Raw genomic sequence first — 19,283 nt, 5'->3', positions numbered from 1 at the left:
GTTCAGGTAGGCTTGTCCGTCGTTGTGGAGTGCTTTGTGTGCGTGGGTGAGGAGCTTGAAGGTGATCCTCTTGTCGACGGGGAGCCAGTGTAAGTCTCTCAGGTGGGGGGTGATGTGGCTGCGGCGCGGGACGTTGACGATCAGTCGGGCGGAGGCGTTTTGGATGCGTTGTAGTCGTCGTAGGTGTTTGGCTGGGATTCCTGCGTAGAGTGCATTGCTGTAGTCCAGTCTGCTGCGGACGAGAGCCTGTGTCACCATTGTTATGTTATATGTTATGTTATATTGATTTATTATGCACACAGATACTCCAGCCAAGGAGCGTCCTGGCGCAGAGACAAGGAGGAACATAACACAACAGGAAAATGAAGATATAAAAAGGCAGCTAAAACAAGAATGTTTTTATAGCCCTCCGAAAGGTCAGGAGGTCCTCCAGCAGACGAATTTCAACAGGGAGGGCGTTCCAAGCTGATGCAGCTTTTACACTGAAAGAACGACCCCCCATACGGCTGAGTTTGAATCTGGGGACTACGGCGAGGGCCAGGCCCTGGGAACGGAGGGTACGGGTGGGGACATAAAAAGAGAGACAACTAGACAAAATCTCAGGGCCTATACCTCTCAAGATCTTAAAGGTAAGACACAGGACCTTAAAAAGGATGCGCTTCCGTACAGGGAGCAAATGTAAGGAGCGAAGGACAATAGCCACCAAGCAGAATCTGGGCAAACCAACAATTGCCCTGGCCGCAGCGTTCTGAACCCGCTGCAGGCGAGTTAGCTCAGCCTGATTGGCCCCAGCCAGAAGAGAGCTAGCGTAATCCAGGCGAGAGATGATAGTTGCCTGGATCACCAGCTGCCTGGTCGGGGCATCGAAGAACTTGAGAACAGGTCTCAAGCCTCGTAGCAAACCGAAGCAACAGGCAGCTGTTTTTTTGGTGTGCCCAACAAAGGTGAGGCCCGCATCCAGCCAAACCCCCAGATTTTTCACCTCCGACACCGGGGTCGGAGTGGGTCCCAGCTCTGGAGGCCACCATTGGTCACCCCACAGCTCCACTCCCCTTCCGAAAACCATCACCTCTGTTTTAGTGGCATTTAGCTGGAGACAGTTGCCTGTCAGCCAGCTAGCCACCGCCTTCAGTCCAGACTGAAACCTAGGGGCCTCATGCTCCGCGTCCCCGCTGAGAGTAACCGCCAGCTGTGTGTCGTCGGCATATGAGACCAAAGTTAGGCCCCACTGCCTAGCGACATCAGCCAGCGGTCTCACATAAAGGTTGAACAACGTGGGACTCAGCGAGGACCCCTGCGGAACCCCCATGGCCAGCGGTTGGAAATTGGACTTGAAGGGAGGGGTGGCAACACAGAAGGAACGATCAGCGAGAAAGGAGCGGAACCATTGCAACGCCTGGCCACCAATGCCGATCTCCTCGAGCCGGTGCAGGAGGATGCTGTGAGATACCGTTCTTCTTGTTTCTGTCGGGATTCACTTGTAGATCCTGCGGAGCATGCAGAGGGTGTTGTAGCAGGAGGAGGAGACGGCGTTGACCTGCTTAGACATGGAGTGGAAGGAGTCGAGGATGAATCCTAGATTGCGTGCATGGTCGGTGGAAGTTGGTGCTGTTCCCAGTGTGGTCGGCCACCAGGAGTCATCCCAGGCTGAGGGGGTAGATCAGAGGATGAGGACCTCCATATTGTCCGGGTTCAGCTTCAGACGGCTGCTCCTCATCCAGTCGGCGACGGCCTTCATTCCCTCGTGGAGGTTGGTTTTGGCGGTGTGTGGGTCCTTGGTGAGGGAGAGGATGAGCTGGGTGTCGTCGGTGTAGGAGATGATGTTAAGCTCGTGATGGCGGGCCACTAGTGCGAGGGGGGCCATGTAGACATTGAACAGCGTCGGGCTGAGGGATGAGCCCTGGGGGACGCCGCAGATGATATCGGTGACTTTGGATCGGAAGGGTGGGAGGCGGACGCTCTGGGTTCTGCCGGTGAGGAAGGACGTGGTCCAGTCAAGGGCCTTCTCTTGGATTCCGGCTTCTAGGAGGCATGTCTTTAGAGTGCAATGGCAGACCGTGTCGAAGGCGGCTGACGGGTCCAGGAGGATGAGGGCAGATGTTTCGCCGTTGTCTAGTTGGCGTCTGATGTCGTCTGTGGTGGCGATGAGGGCTGTCTCTGTGCTGGGGTTTCGTCTGAATCCGGATTGGGACGGGTCCAAGATGTTGTTGTCTTCCAGGTAGCAGGTCAGTTGCATGTTGACGATTTTCTCGATGACCTTTGCCGGGAACGGGAGCAGGGAGATGGGCCGGAAGTTCTTTAGTTCCTTGGGGTCTGCTTTGGGTTTCTTGAGGAGTGCATTGATTTTGGCATGCTTTCAGCTTTCCGGGAATGTCGCTGTTTCAAAGGAGATATGGATGACCTTCCGTAGTTGGGGTGCAATGGCTGCGTCTGCTTTGTTGAATACGTGGTGTGGGCACGGGTCAGACGGAGATCCTGAGTGGATGGAGTTCATGACCTTGCGTGTCTCGTCGTCGTTGACGTTGAACCAGGAGGTCAGGCGGTTGGCGCTGGTGGTGTTCACAGGGGAGGTGGAGTCTGACGTAGTCGTGGTGTTGAAGCTGTCGTGGATGTCAGCGATCTTGCGGTGGAAGTTATGGACTGGAGACTATGTCCAAACTGACATGGAATGAGGTGGTCGCTCAGCTCAAACTCTAGGGAAAATTCATCTACCCTGAGCCTCTATTATGGAGATACATGTAACTTAGGAGACTCACAGTCAGGGTGTTATGACCAATAAAGGCACGGATTTAGCAGTCAGATATGCAGAATGCAATCATTGATATGATTGATTAGAATCGGCTTGCTACGCTTAGGCTGCTTAATTTATCTGTTCTGTTTGATACCCTTGATCTTCAACCCCTCTCGGATGGGGTTGTGGAAGTAGTGGGTTTGTCTGTTACAGAGTATAAGATTCCGCAAGGTTAATGTTTTCTTGACCCTTTAGGACCCCATTACAAAGTGTCTGTTCTTCCTACCAATACTGAGGTATTATCAGGTGATCATGTATTGATCTATTATCTGTGCTAGACAGTGGAGAATAATATGTGAACATTTAGTCACCCAGGACAGGTTTTAGGGGTGTGCGACCTGTGCAGCAGCACCTGGCACTGAGCTCAGTGGGCGCTGTGCTTAGAAGTAACTTATGGGTTTAAAAGCACCTGCTGCAGAGTTCCTTGTGTGTCCAGCAGTTTCCAGGCAACAATAAACATGTCAAGATTACTGGTGATTAATGTTCCTTCTGGTTAGAGCTGGGAGTTTTGTCTAGTTTCAGTTTGACTCATCATACAGTAGCACAGAGAAATAATATGCCTGCTGAGAAAACATGTACCATGCACATCACAGAACTGTATTTCACGTGGATAGCTCAGTGGGTTACTGCTTTTGTTACTTGCAGTTTATAGGTTTCAATCCTAATATAGCACAGTGACATATGAACTGTCATCCGAGAGCTGCATGCAAACTGTATGGTATATTTTACAACATTATTTTTTCCCCAGTCTAAAATGTTTCGTTTGGGTAAAAATACATTTATTAGTAAAGCCAACCCCAACCGCTTTGGTATTTTTTTAAATCCTGAGTTTGTACTTCTCCATTCTCTAGACTAAACACTCACTTAAAATATACCGCCTACTAGTATGGAAGACATGTGATTCCTACTCCTTGTAATCCTCTTTGTATTATGTATCATTTCATATAGACTGATTTGCACACTTATGATTCATTACATCTGTATAATATGTGTGTGATGTAAAGTGCTCTGACACCCTATACTGGAATAAGTAGCTCTTTAAAACAAATGAAACACATGTGAGAGGGGCTATGGAGAGATGAGGGGCCCTCTGTGGAGAAGGATGTCATGAAGGGACGTGCCACCAAAAATTGTCACACCTAGGCCCCCAGCGCTGAAGCCGGCCCGGTATCCCCAAATCAGTTTCCACATGTCAGCTTGTAGTCTCATAGTTTTAATCTGGGGCAAAGCCCTCCATTTATAACTTGGATGATGTTTCCTGTAAAACGTGCAGCATTACTGCAACCAGTAGAACTCGGTGCAGTAATACTGCACTGCATGTGATATCCGATGATGTCGGCCTAAGTGGCATAGAGGGTCACTCGTAAAGATGGTCTTCCTATTAAATATATATATTCAGCTGTTTCATAACCTGCTGAGTTATCACAACCTGCAGTTCCTCAATTATGCAGAACATCTTAGAAGTGTTTCATCATTGATGGTCAACGGGTAGCTGGTTACCAATGGAGCAGAAATAGCATCACTACTTGCAACCTCTCCTAATATGTTACCTTGCTGGAGAGAGGCTTCCATACACCACTTTCATTGGTGAAACACCATGCTAATGCCACAATTTCAATTTTCAATGACCATGTTGAATTGATGCAACAGATCTTTCTCCATAGGATTGTGTCGCAATAACTAGGAGAATAATAAGGGTTATTGTAATGCTTTGAATATTTGAAAATGTGGAACCACTAAATTGGGAGAATCCTCGGGTACTCTCCAGATACTGCAACCCTGGAGCTAATCTAGATGCGAAACTGTTGTTTATCACGAAGGGCAACAAAGTCACTAACAATGATTTCCATCATCTGGGCATCCCTAAAAGAATCCTACCTCTACTGGTCCTACCAGTGCTTAATTTCCTGCATGGACTACTGCAGCAGTATGTACTGGGGCCTCTTCACCAATATGATGGCCTAGGTCTAACCTGTCCAGTCATATGGCCAACTCGTTTTAGGACCAAAACACACAGATCCCTACTCGAACCCTTGATGCCCCTTCACTGTCGGTTCAAGATGCTATACATATATCCCTTATACAAGGTTATGCACAACGGAGCATGCCACTGTGCTGCTAACTGGATGTTATGTCGATTTATATAGTGCACTAATCGCCAATGAGGGTATCCAGGCGCTTGAACAGGTATGTAGGCCAGTGGTCCCCACAGCGTTATTCAAATAGATGGGGCTCTACAAGCTGTCCGGACCAAAAGTCCAGAAAAAAGACTCTTTTCATTAATGAGACTTTGGTGGTTTGGAACAAAACTCTAGATGTCTAAGGGTCATTCCTTCACAGTGAAGATGATACTGGAAAATGTGGCAAAGACCTGAAAACTCACCATCTCTGATAGATCTGTGGCTGCAGCAACCCTGCCACATTGCTTGACAAGACTAATATCTCTTGCCTTAGCCCAGTACTGCAGTTTGTGTGTGATCACGTTCTTCCTTTCAGCTTTCATGCCTCGTCTAAAAGCAATAGACAGCAGCCTTGTGATCGTGTGAGCACTATAGAAATAAAATAAAGCAAATTCCATCCCACCTTTAGAAAAGGATTTGGGTCAGATGGGTTTCTGTTTTGAGCACTGATTTGAGAGGGAGAGCAGAAATTTGCAGAAATTAGCGGCTAGGAGAATAGCATGTTGGGTCATGAACCTTGATCTTGACTCGCATATAATGTAAAGGTTTTGCCAAGAGCATCAGAGAATATCTTAAAATAGCAGAATCTTTAAGTGAACACCCTCCAGAGGGTCTGACGTTACAAGAATAGTCTTCCATTTAAAAATACTATTTTAGATTCCACAAAAATCCTCTCAAAGAATTGACTTGGACTACAGTATGTCCTTTAGGGCAAGATTACCAATGAGCAGAGTGGAATTCCCATGTCGAATTCCAAGTTTGTTAGATTGAAAAGTGGCCTGGTGTTCCTACCACCTGAATTCCCGGGTGCAGGGCTGCCAAAGTCCATTTTATCAGCTGGAAATTCGAGCTGGTAAGAATGAGATGACAGTACCTTGTCTCCAGCTCCCACTGACTTCCTTACAAGGCAACGAGGAGTATGTAATGCTCCCCACTGCTGGGCAACATCCTCCCCTAAACTCCCTCGCCCAACCCATTCCCCGCCCCACTCCTCACACGTACACACTTTTTTAACTTTCTAAGGGTAGGTGTATGTTTTAAACTCCACATAATTAGGAGTCCAATCCTGGATTCTGGGCAAAAAACCCATGTGCGCGCGGTTATTCTCCATTGTGTGCAGTTCAACTCCTAGCACAAGGATGTGTTTGCAGAGATACGAGACAGAATTATTTATTCCGTCCACAGATATCTTCTTAACTCCTAATCAGACCCCAGGTGGTGATAGTTGTGTCTGAAGTTCTTGCTAGGAAAGGACAATTTTAGGCTGAAAAATAGATGAATATCTCTACTGACCTATTTTAGCTATAGCCATATTTTGATCTTTTCATTTCTTATCCTTCATGTAAACAAGTTTGTCAATTTGGCAAATGTAGTTCCTAGATACACTCAGATTTTTACAATGTTCGTCATTTCTTACTCTGCCTTCAGCTTAACCCACCAATCCCCTTACCTCAAGCCGCACGACACTTGCATTTTTCACTAAAAGAAAATCTAGATAATAACACGACCTGCCACATTATTTCCTAGTGTGTGCTGTTAAAATGCTAGCCTCATTGTTGAGATGTCAAGGCACAATTTGAAAAAAAAGAACTAATGACTCCAAACTAGACTTGTGACTCCCTTCTTATTTTTCCTTCCTGGCTAAAAGTGTGTTCCACCGCGGAGGGCATTAATCAGTGCAGTCGTCAGAATCCATTAGCATGGAGCTCTCCAGGAAACTCTGATTTATTACTTTGCCCGAGGATATTGATATTATTAATAGCCCAAAGGACTTTTGCCTCCGACTGAAATGCCCTTGGTGATGGAGCATAGTCCAGGTGCTGGGATTCACTTTGTGGCGCGCGCGCGCGCACACACACATTAGATAAAACTGCAACAGCTCATGGGAGGGAGGAAAGGGGGGCAAGCAGCACCAACAACAATTTGTGTGTGTAAAAGGCCGCTTTATTGAAACAGGTGCACATCACACTTTATTAAACTGGCAATTTGCCTTATAAAACTAAAACCTCTCTAAACATCGAGTTACCTTTTAAATTTCCTCCCCCAACCCCTCTGAAACAGTGTCTACTCATTTCTTTAGCATTACATCCATCATCTTTTTTGTGTTGAATTTTCGCCCTAAGTGGGAAGGGTATGCCCAGACGTGGGTCAGTGCTCGCTACGCCACCGGTTTCAAGCTAGTCTGGCTGATGAGGGGTGATACCACGAAAACCAGTCCCAGGATGCTTGTTTTCCGGTCTAGGGAGGACCTGGCCTGGCATTTCGGGCTAGACTGTTACAATAGGGGAGCAGGGGCAAGGCTGATTTGCATTTGGCTGGATCTAAACTTTAAATGGTGTGATGATGGATTGAACCCAGATCTGTGATTGGGGGTGAGTGTTTGACAACGTTCAGCATACCGTCTATCATTTTGTTTGTGTTGCATAATCATTTCTTCAGGAAAATGAGGAAATCACCAAAAACTGTTTGTGGAGTAACTGGAGGGTGACACCAAGGGATATATAAATTGCACAATAAATAATAAACGCAATCACTTTGCTTTATTAAGGCCTATTGCACTATTTCTGGCTGTCAAAATCAACCATAACATTTTATATTTACCCTCGTCTGGACTCTATCCTCACTTCTTTGCCTGTCCTTTCTACTCTATTTATTTTGTTTGTTATGTATTTGTATTTCAGGTGTCACAGTTTGATAAGTTCATCTTTGGTAGTTGTAGAATGTTTTATTTAAAGGCATATGCTCGTGGATAGAGTCAGTCCTCTACTTCATATTTTTCTTTTATAAACCTAACCAAGTCAGACTCTTAGAAGGCCTACTATACGGAGTGGATTATTGTTGGTAACACATGTTGGATGTTGGGATTTGAGTAATAATTTGAATAATACTTTTGCATGAACCCTTGGCTATGTTGGGAGTTTGCAGCACTTTCACAGCCTATCTGAGATTATGATGAAGTGTTCTACATTCATCTGTTTCTAGTTTATTCTCTGTGATACCTCGTTATTGGATACTTTTATTTGTCCTATAGAGTAAGGATATGCGTGAAAATAATTTTTAATTACTATACAGCACTTTTCCCAAATGAACAACAAGTAGTGCATTATTAACAGAGTAATTTAATTAACAACAGTCTCTTAAAACCTCAGCATTTTCAGATTCAGATGCTTGCACCAATCCCAGTGTTCCAGACTATGGCTACTGGACGCCCAATGTAGGAGTTTTCTTTGAAAACGCTGTAGTACGATTCCACTGTCTGGAAGGATACAAGCTTACTGGGCCACCTAAGAAACAGTGCTTGCGACACTACAATGGCTCTCTCAGCTGGAAACCAATTGACGAAACCGAGTGCCTACCAGAAGGTAAGTCAATACAAATTGGTGGGATAGTATACAATAATTGATTACATTGCCTAGTGTCAATTGTTCATTCTGAAATGGCACCATAGGTATTTGTTGATTTATGTTTTCAGTTATGGGAAGTAGTTTACATTCCTCAAAAACAAACCATCCTGGATTGTTGAGCTCCCTGAATGTCTGTAGAGCTAGCTAGGGGCACATTCCAGGGACACTTGTTCTTTTCTCTTCTGTGACCAAGGAGCACAAGTATGAGGAACATCCCTCTGCATGCCACTGGCCACTTTCGGAACACAGCTTAGCTTAGCATCCAGCCCCACCTCACAAGACTCATTTGTTCTCTTGTTGGAAAAGGTATATAAAATGTAATCTGCTTGCAACTCACCGATACACCGCCCATACTCACACCCACGCATGTCTATTTATACTCTGCTAGATGCTTACTTAAGATTGCAGTGCTATAGAAGGCTTGACACAATTTCTACTTTATTTTTTATTTTTTAATGCAACTAAAGGCTTGTGAGTCAAAATTTCCTTGTGGCAGGACAGAACAAGCATTTGCAATGCAATAGGTCTCGCATTTAGGAGAGTTTGAGCTATTGGCAATGCAATAGCTTAAACTCTCGCAAATGCAAGACCTATTGCATTGCAAATATTTGTTTGTTTACTAGTGCCCATGTGGTGCTTTCACATTCATGGAGTCCGCGCCCCTTTCTTTAGAAAAGCTGTGCCTAAAGAAAGGGGCATGGCCGACATTAAAGTGAAACCGCGCCATAGGGCGCTTTGACAAAAAAAAGCATCTGTTTGTCAAGTTTGAAATTCTAACCTTTTTATCCAATAGATTTTTTACAAATACGTATGTAACTTAACTTTTCAAATCAAATAATATATGACTTCTTGATAAAGTTCTAGATTGCCGTGTTCCACATGTGGAAGATGCTGATGTACACAACAAGACATACAGTCCTGGAGACCAGTTAATAATCCGCTGTCGTGAAGGATTCCACACACGCTACCCTGACTTAGACAGCATGGTGTCAGTTTGTCAAGATGATGGATCATGGGATAACGTACCCGTTTGTCAAGGTGTAGTATTTCTGAACATCTCATTGTGCTGCCAGTAATGCTTATAACCAGGATATGGGCCAATAACTTAATAGCTTTGCACTCCGTATGTCAGAGCTCACTATCCTGAAGACATAGGAGGTGACCTCACCTAAAGAGAAATTTTTTCAACCACCTGTTTTTTTTTGGCACGATTTTTTTCAGATATTTTGACTCCAAAAGAATATTTCTGAACCTGCTGTAACATAGACAAGATGTCTTTGGTAACCTCCATTTAGCACTTTTGTGAGTCACAGTGTCAGTGATAGATCCTGTCCCTGCCTTTTAGTGTGTGTCAGAAAATCAGTGATCCTCCAATGTTGTACTGCAGGCCTTTCAACCACTATGACGTTCCAAGTGTTAAATCCCTTGAATTGTATCTGTTCTACAAAAGTTTGCCTGTTTTGGCTAGATGATTTCCTTTCTACGTTTTAAAACTTGGTTCTTAAAAGTGCTTTTAGACTCTATTTTGGGAGGCCCCTGTAAATCAACATAGTTCCTCCAAATACTAATTTCTTTCTTTCCCAATTCCTTGCGTTGTACCTTTATTGTTGTCCATCTGTAAATTCTGCCATACCCCAATACAGAAGTGTTTTAAGGGCTGTCCTGCTGTCATACCGGATCTGTGTTTTCTTCCTTATTTATTCTGTGGCCCTCAATCACGCCGCAACCCCCTTTCTTGGTGTTTTTGCAGCGGCTCTTCTGCACACAACTAAAGTCCACACATTTTGTAAAGCGCACAATCACCCGTAAGGGTCTCTAGGCGCTGGGGGCCGTCGGGAAGATTAAGCGAGCTATTGCCCAGAGTCACATGGTGCTGGGCTAACCTGCCGCCGGAGCCGGGGATCGAACCGTGGTCCCCAGATTCCAGCGTCAGTCGCCCTGGCCGCGGCGCCACACCTCTTCCACCAACTACACGCTCTACTCTACTGGTTCGCACTGTTTCACTCTCTTACACGCTAGATTTTCACTATTGTGGCTAGGTAACTCCTCCACTCTTTTTTCACTAACCGGATATAAATTTAGTCTGAATTTCAAGGAACTAAGGAAGTTTGATGGAAGTGTTTTTTATTTTTAAAGCACCAGTAAGCTAATAGCTTTCCAGCACAAATATAGTAGCAAAATAAATTAAATTACTTTCATGCACTGTTTTTTAAGAGCAAAACTATTAAAAAAATTAGTATTTTGGTGAAACAACCCTGCCACTCCCATGTATTGTTTGAGGAAGTAGAATGTATCGTCAAGAATATGGTTTCAGAAATTGGAGGTGTTGACATTTGAGTATCATTCAAACACTGTCCGTGTATTTAGGTTTCGGGATAACCAATTATGATTATCTTCCCAGTTTAATCAATTTCACATTCCGCAAAAATACAATGTGTTACATTTCTCTTACACATGATCCCTCACACTTGACAGGAATTGCATGGAAGCATGAGATATATATAATTTGGAAATAGCATGATACTGCTAGGTTCTGCCAGCTTAGTCTTGTGATATATCCCATTTGTAAACCTATGTGTCTGTTGTCCACTCTTAAAATACTCTCGTGTACTCAGAATGTATTAATAGAGATGCATAAATCACATTCCTTATTATGTTTCCAATGAAAATGTAGTTTGCTGGGACAGATCAGAGGATAGAATATGTGGGTTTCTCTAGGGATGTTTTTCATCCACAACATTTTCCAGATTTTTTCGTTTGTGTACATTGCGAAGTTTTCCGGTTTTCCTTCACCCACGTAGTTTTTTCTCGGCCAAGCGAGCTATTTTTGATTCTAAAAGAGCCCAGCCATTCTAGACATGACTTGTGGCGTGTGATTCAGGCTACTTGCATGTTTGTGCCACAATTCTTCCTTTATGAAAAGGAAAATATACACCAGGCTTGTCTGCGTGAGTTTACGTTTTGACATGCTTTTTCCCATGCACAGTGGAGAAGTGTGGCTCACTGGTTAGAGGCGGCAGGCCCTGAAGCAGAGATCAGGCCTGGGACCAGGGTTCAATTCCCGACGCGGCAGGGTCTTGGATCAATGTCCACGGACTCGATAATTCTCGCTTCGGCGCCTTCTCTAATCATGGGCCCCACGCTGCAACTCTGGGCAATAGCTTGCTTAATCTCCACAACGGCCCCACTAGCGCTGGGATGCCTGGCTCCGCCCCTCACAGGGAGAGCCAGGAAGAGTTCCACAACCTAAGCGCCGAGATACCCTCATGGGTGATTCAGCGCTATATAAATAAATAACTATAACGGTAGCATTGCAGAGGAGATGAACATGCAAAGGTTATTCAGATTTTGACTGGTTAAAGGGCATTGCCATGTCAGCTATATTTTTTCCAGTCCGCACCACGCATAGCATGGCTGTTATATCTTATATGAAAGGTTAAAAAAAAAAAAAAAACATGCCGCCCACGTTCTGGGGAAAAGAAACACCCAGCACATTTGGAACGTTCATTTACAATTTTTAAACACAAATGCCCGGTTTGGGAATCTGTCCTTCTAAAACATAAAATATATGTACGCTTAGCTATGCTCGATGACATGGCGGGCTGCTTATTTCCAGCAGAACTGCTTGTGCCATTTCAGAAAAAAACACAGTTGACAGCAGCAGCCTCATAATTTGAGGGGCTGTCTGGTAGTGTTGTGAAGGACATGTTCTAGTGTCTCAGCAGATACTTGGTTAGTCAGCCACCCCCTTGTGGGACTGGACACACATGCACCCCACTCCCATCCATCACAGGTGTCACGATTGACGTGACCCTGCTGATCAAAGGGCCCGGGTGCACATGCTCGTGGCCAGTAATACAGTACCATACAACTGTGTGTGCATATCTTATTGCCGAGTACGTGGGCCTAGGGCCCACAATATTACAGTCCCTAGGACGGTAAAAGGGATGCCTCTAACATTCCACTGGGTTGGCATTTGGTCTGACAAACTTTGAATAAGACCCTAAGGGGATCATTTAGAACCTGGCGAAAATAAGCATCCATCAAAAATTGTCAGATGTCCTGTCCACTAAACTTTCATTTCCCCTCCTCATTTATAAGCAAGGCCCCAACTTTATTTAGAAGCTGGGGAGGCACCATGTTTGCTTAATAAGCAAGAGTGGTTCTGTCGGGATACTTCTGCTAGCGCATTAAGTGTCGCATATATCAATTTTGTAATTACAAACGTATCCCAAATGTCTAGATGCATGCAACATTTTAACAAACAATAAGGCACATAACTCGAATTGCTGTCTAATGCATACGTTTTTATCCAGATTATATATCATTCACGTATTTTACACATATAATAACGGCTGTCAAAGCAAGAAAAATAAGTGGTGGCCAAGTGGCATTGGTGCTCAGTGCTGTGCAATATATACAAGTTGGTGAAGGTTATGTACATGTGGGTAATGGGCCAGATAATATAGGGAAATGCAAGAGTTCTGCCATCTGATGATTCTTTCTTTGGGCAGAGCCTTGGACAATCTGATCTTAGTGTGGTCGTCTGTTTGCTTAGGCGGAGTCACAGCTGGCTTCATCATCAGAAACAGCCTTTCAAGCGCTGGGCCACCAGATGACGTATCATCGGAAGGCCTGCCTTCCTTAGACCAGGCATTCTGAAGCCTGATGGCGGCCTCTTTTTTTTTGACTATCCACAACCATCATGATTTGCTTGGTGGTCCCTGGTATGAGGAAATATGTGCCCCTCCGCCCCCACCCCATGAGTTGAGACAAAGGGCATGATTTAGATTTCGGGGCGGACAGGTTACTCCCTCACAACAGGATATTATGGGATTTATATTTCGACGTATGGGCTATCCGTCACTGCTGTGACAGAGTAACCAGTCTGCCAAAATCTAAAGCTGGCCCAAAGTTTGCACCACAGATCTCAAGTTCACTGGAAATGCAGTTTCTGGAAAGAAAACCACGCTGACAAGACAGGGTCATAATATGGTCAGTACCTGTGGCGGCGGTGCCTCCACAGTCGCAGCTGCTAGTAAACAGAAGTGGTGGGGCAGGGGGCGCATGAGTGAGAAAAAATACAAGATCAGTTCCCTGCCCGCTGCTACCTCTCCTCCATCCTCTTGTATTCCTGACTCCCGGCAGCACTCAGGCTCCCAGACTCCCCTAAACCAGTCCCACTACTACTTTCATGCTGGTAATAGTATTACCTGCTCATACAGTGCCTGGGACTGTTCTCCAACTGGCTGTGCAACACAGCCGGGTGTTGAAATGCTAAAGGGCTCATTATGATGTTGGGCGGAATCAGTTCCGCCCAACACTGCATCGGTCATGGGACCGCGACCGACACCCAGTCGGTGGGCCCGACCGCCCCATTAGGATGCGACCATTCCTATATTTTACTATGAGAGCAAGCATTCCTGCCACAAACCGGCTGTAATGCATGCTCCCATAGTAAAATGGGAGGTGCGGTTCATCCCTGCAGCCCGTTGCAGGCACCTCAAGGTGCAGGGATCAACGGGAGTGCTCCCTCGGCCACCAACCGGAGGCCGTGCATCCAAGGGGGCCCTGCTGGGGGGCCCCAAAGAGAATTTCCGGCATGGTTTCTATGTCGGACAGACCGGCATGGAAACTATTTCGAAAACCGTCATCATAATCTCAAGTGCCCTTGAGATTACTTTCTGCATACCGACTGGCAGACGGGCTCGTTGGAAGCCAGCTGGAATGACCGGTCGGATTCCTTTCCGACCGCCTAAATCAAAATGAGGGGCGGTTGGAAAGGAATCCGACCGGCACATTACGATGCGGCTCGGAAGGCTCCGACCATCGGTTTGAGCCTTGCGAGCCGCATCATAATCAGCCCCTAAGTGTGCATGTTTCGTTGGCTGTCCTAAAATGGCCGGCTAAACTGACATGCGCACTTACGGTGCCCACCACTTCTCCTCCGTGCGCGACGACAGCCCAGCCCCGCCCACCTTAAATTGGCTCAGGACTGCAAAATAAAATGATAATAACAATTTGTTATTATAATTTTATTTTTCCTTTTTGGACTGCTCAGAAAGCAATGAGGCGATGCTCCTCCACCTTAGCGGAGGAGCCGCCACTGTGCATCCAGTGACCCAGTAGAGCTTTGACCCCAAACCACACACCCGGTCCGGTCCTACCTATTTGCTTCCTTCTGCAAAACCGTTTTGTTTATGTTAATCAAGAAAAGATGTAACATAAATTACCACAGAAGTCACGATTTTGATTTGAAAGTCTCAAAAGTGAATACTTTGAAAATAACATGAAACTGCATATTTTTCATAGACCTTTACGAAAGTTGCATAAAAATATTTGCACCTTCCTAACAACGCCACAATTAAAGTAGGCATATTGTATTATCTAATATCTTTAATGATTTATCACTGATCCATTTGCTTAGTGCTTCATAAAAATATAACAGATGCCATTGTTGGTATAGGGTAACGCAGATTTTGTGCTGATTACTATGTCTAGTGATCAATCTTTATTAATTTTGTTATCCCTTTTAGGTGATATTTTTAGAATGTAGCATGTCTCTTTTTAGATCACACGCCTTTTCATATGCTAATTATCTTACTTTAACACAATAGCATATTTTCATAACTATATATGTATTATTTATTAGATTGTTTTGCATGTCGCAGTGCCATTTATGTTTTTTAAATCCCCTAAGGGGAGATAGTTCATCTGGTTTTGTACCAGAATTTAACCACTTGACGTTTTCTTTGTCAATTTATTGCTTAACATTATTCCCTCTTTTAGAAGTATCATTATATCTAGGAATTCAACTACTAACCTCCAACTAGCATAAGTGGTTCTGAAGATAGGAGTGTTTTGTTTAGCTGTGAGACAAGGTTTGAATTGCATTTCAATTAAATATAGTCTGACAATGTATTTATTATCAGTAAGGAATATACAGCCAGATTCATCAAGGGAAATTGCGCTCGCAAAGGGCCAGATTCTGAGAATCTGGCCCTTTGCGAGCGCAAGTTTTGCATTTGGGATTCATCATCCCAAATGCAAAATTCGCTATTACAGAATTCGCATTTTAGCGAGGAATAGCAGTTAAGGAATCTCTATCTGAGATTCCTTAAATGCAATTCATGAAACTTTTAAAATTTGCGAATTCGCAATTTCCGGCCGCTATTTACCGCGAAGTCTGACTTCGTGGTAAATAGCGAACACTTAGAAAACTTTTTGTAAGTGGTATGTTACACACACACATGTCCTGTGGACATGTGTGTGCGCAACATCAGGCTACATTTTCATTTCAGGGGTGCTACAGGGTGTCCTTAGGACACCCCTGGCACCCTTGAAATCGCATCCTTATTTGCGATTAGCAAATTGCTAATCGCAAATAAGGAATAACTCCCCATTCATTCCTATGGGCCTTAGGTCCATAGGAATGAATGGGGAGTTATTCCTTATTTGCGATTAGCAATTTGCTAATCGCAAATAAGGAAGCTGTAGGAATCGCAATTTTTTTTGCGATTTCTACATGAATCCCGTTTTGCAAGTCCTTAATAGCGATTCCTTAATAATCGCTATTAAGGACTCGCAAAACGGGACAATGATGAATCTGGCTGATAGCCTTTATTACAATGTAGGGTTTATTCCATCTCACGTACACACTGCTGTTACCACCTGGATTATGATTGCAGTATTTGCACATGCACTAATTGCAGACATGCTATTTGCCATATGTAAACTACACACCTTGCTGTGATTCTCACAAATGTTCATGTTTCATGGAGTGCATGTCAACATTTTGCACCCCAGAACACGTTCCATGGGGCAGAAATCAGACCGGTATACAAAATAGCTGTGATTTTGGAGATCCATCTATGTTCAAGTAAAACCAAAATCAGATATCTCACTTGGTTCGCTCTTTTGAACTTTCGGCTCTCTGACCTGTTTTTATTTAAGCAAACATAGATTTTGGCCTTTACTTGTCATGTTTCCTATCTGTTGGTTTTATAGGATTGGAGCTTGGGATGTGCATTGTTATGTATTATTGCAGTTGCCCAGGAGATGTTTCTCTTTGCCTTCTCAAAGTATAAAATTCTTTTCATCATGTAATCAAGTGTTTTTACTGAGTTCACTTTATCCTGGAAGGCATCATTCGTAATAGAATTCAGGAAGTGTGTGGATGATGGAGAAGAGCTCTCCACCAGGACCAGAGAAGCACCCTCAACTTCAAGTGAGAACATTTCTCACTGGGCTGCGGCTGTTTGAGTTGCTGAGCTGAGCCTTTCTGCCATGTGGTTGGCTTTCTAGGAATGCTATTACTGTACCGCTCACTCGTATGCAGTGTTTAAATTATATCATGCCCAGATGTGAGACTGCCCAACTGGTCTGAAAGGGAGAAAATCTAGGAGGAACCGGCTGCCATTTTCATGTCTCGCCTACCAAACAGCACACACTGTCGGGTGGCAAATACATATGGTAGAACTTATAAGTGTTAATCGTCTCATCATAGCTTACCAGTGGTTGGCTTTATTATCTCTTTTGTGTGCTTGCTTCTTCTTCAGTGGCTTTCCATGTCCCAGCTTTCCCATCTTGTGTTTGTCCCTCCCCTTGAGCATAGCCTCTTTGATATCACCCTCTTCCATTACTTAATTTTATGGAACTGTTTTATTTTTTTGGCTAAGTGCTCTATGAGAGTGCATGTGTCCAGCTCTTTGTGTTTATCCCTCTTGTGCTTCTCCCCGGTACTGCTCTCACCTTCACTTCTCACCTGGCCTCTTTTGCTCTCACTCGCTCTTGCTTGTGCTTTTTGCCTGCGCTTTTCTGTCCAAAGTGTATTTCTCCCGCTGCCCCTGTGTTGCTGTTCACAACTTGCCCTTATTTTCTTCTCACCCTTACCACCAGCTCCCCCAGCCACTCCTTCATTGCCCTTCCTGCTGTCTTTAAAAACAAAATAATTTGCTCTTGCATGCAAAAATACCAAATTGTAATTGTTTTATTTACCGATGCAAGTCGCATCTGTCATCTTGGATCGGTGTAGGGATATGGCTCTTTTTGTATGGTCATCCCAAAGTTTTGGACTGATGATTCTGTGTTTTCCACTCTGGGTGCACTGAGGCCTTGTAATCAGACCTGGGTGCTAGTGCTTGGACCCTAAAACATGTTTGTTTAATTGGCTTATACCCAATTGGCATTAGCTAACTTACTTGTAAGTCCCTAATATATACCCAGGTCCTGTAAGAGAGTCACTCCAGGGACTGCAGCACTGTGTGTGCCACCCTGGGTGTGACAAGGGAAAAACTAGTCTCCTAGGCTGCAGCTGAAAGAGCAGTGCTCACAGCTGACTCAACTTTGCCATTTAAAACCATGGCAAAGCCCAGACCTCCCTTTCCAATGTGTGTAAGTTACCCCTACAGCAGCCCCAAGGCAGGGTGCAGTATATTGAAAGGCAAAACATGTGTTTTCCATGTTGTGGAAGTAAAAACATGACAATAACGTTTTATTGAGAAAGGGACTGCTAGCTCCATTGTCGAGTGCAGGGTTGTATGCTGTCCCCGCAGCTGTGCTAACTCCTGAATGGTGCAAACAAAGCTAGTACTCCAGGGTATCAAACAACTTGCTACATTATGCCTGACTTGATGCCCAAGTCGTTGTTAATGTAACATGTTGTTACTTACAACTTTTAAACAAATTCCAGTTTGTTGCTCAAAGTTTCCTGTGCCTGATTGTGGTTTCACATATGGTCTGTGCCGAGACAGCTTTCTGCCCTCCTGGGGAGACGTGTAAACAAATCTCAGGAAATGACACAATAGAAGATTACATGGGGGAGAGGCTCTACCTGGTTGAAGGCCACACGGATATCAGCTCATGAGGTGAGCTTCAAAGGGGAAGCCACCTTTGAAGGGCATCATGGCGAACATTTGGTAGAGGAGCTGCTCTATTCTTTAGGTAGACAGGCTGGCACTTGGGACAGAGGGGAACTACTATTGCCAAAACAGGGGCATGTAGCCACACCTCTTGGTTGGGCTAGGAACGAGAGGGTCTGCAATGTTGGAAGTGGGTAGAATGAAGCCTTCTGGGATAGCTAGATGCCACACTTCATAGGAAGTAGTCATCAGGAGGAAGGGGGTCTGGTAGCCCAGTAGCTAGTGACTGCAAATTCCCTGAGGGCATTTTCTGAGCATAGGAAGGGCACCTCTGGCACACTGAACTCCGATCTTGCTGGACTGTAGAGTGTACCGAAGAAGGCTGCCCTGCCATGCACCAAGGACCTGGAAAGAAAGACTGCACCAAAGTTGGGCTGCACCTGCAGCACCCTCAGGCTAGCAAATGAAAAGGACTGTGCCCGCTGTGTCCTACTCATGGAGAAGTCGACACCAGAAAACAGTCAGAAGCAAGAGACTCCTAGGGTCAGTTGACTGACTCTTATTTGCAGCACAGGGCCGCAAAAGCTGAGGTAACCTGCCTGGCTAGTTGGTAGCCGAGGTCTCCAAATTGTTGCTCCTCGCCCCCATGCAGCCTAGAGGACCATAACCTGATGCCCCAAAGTTGCACATAAGTCTGCTATATCTGGATGAGTCGTCCGAGTGCGGCTGGGTCACCCAGAAAGCTACTTACTGCCAAAAGAAAGAACACGCTGAAGCAGCTGCCCCGGGCAACTGGTAGCCGAGTGGCGACTGGACTTCCCCTGAGCTTGAGAGGATTTGAAGAGACGTTGACCCTGTGGACAGAATCCCCTCACCAAGCCCATAAACTGAGGAGTAGCCCCAGGAAGACCCCAGTCACCATACAGTATTTTCAACATCCTTGAGCATCTACAGCATCCTGAAATCCTTGCATCAGGACCACTCCATTAGAAGCCAAAGGCAAGGGAACACTGACACTCCAACTGGACTGGAGACTGCTTTTCTTGTT

The 19,283-nt window shown here is 45.0% G+C and overlaps 1 protein-coding gene across 3 annotated transcripts in view; it reads left to right on the top strand.

Moving 5' to 3' along the window:
- SUSD4 (sushi domain containing 4) overlaps positions 1 to 19,283 on the top strand; it is a 157,575-nt gene that overhangs the window by 31,835 nt on the left and 106,457 nt on the right. For 2 of the 3 annotated variants that reach the window (XM_078649834.1, XM_078649837.1), the window contains exons 3-4: positions 8,121 to 8,333; positions 9,234 to 9,413. In XM_078649834.1, coding sequence (XP_078505960.1) covers positions 8,121 to 8,333; positions 9,234 to 9,413 — 393 coding nt within the window. Of the gene's footprint in view, positions 1 to 8,120; positions 8,334 to 9,233; positions 9,416 to 19,283 lie in introns of all 3 variants that reach the window. The other variant, XM_078649835.1, reaches the window with a different exon arrangement.

The sequence above is a fragment of the Lissotriton helveticus genome, chromosome 6 (genome assembly GCF_964261635.1).
Source record: "Lissotriton helveticus chromosome 6, aLisHel1.1, whole genome shotgun sequence".
Lineage (NCBI taxonomy): Eukaryota > Metazoa > Chordata > Amphibia > Caudata > Salamandridae > Lissotriton > Lissotriton helveticus.
This window is presented reverse-complemented; position numbering and strand designations above follow the sequence as displayed.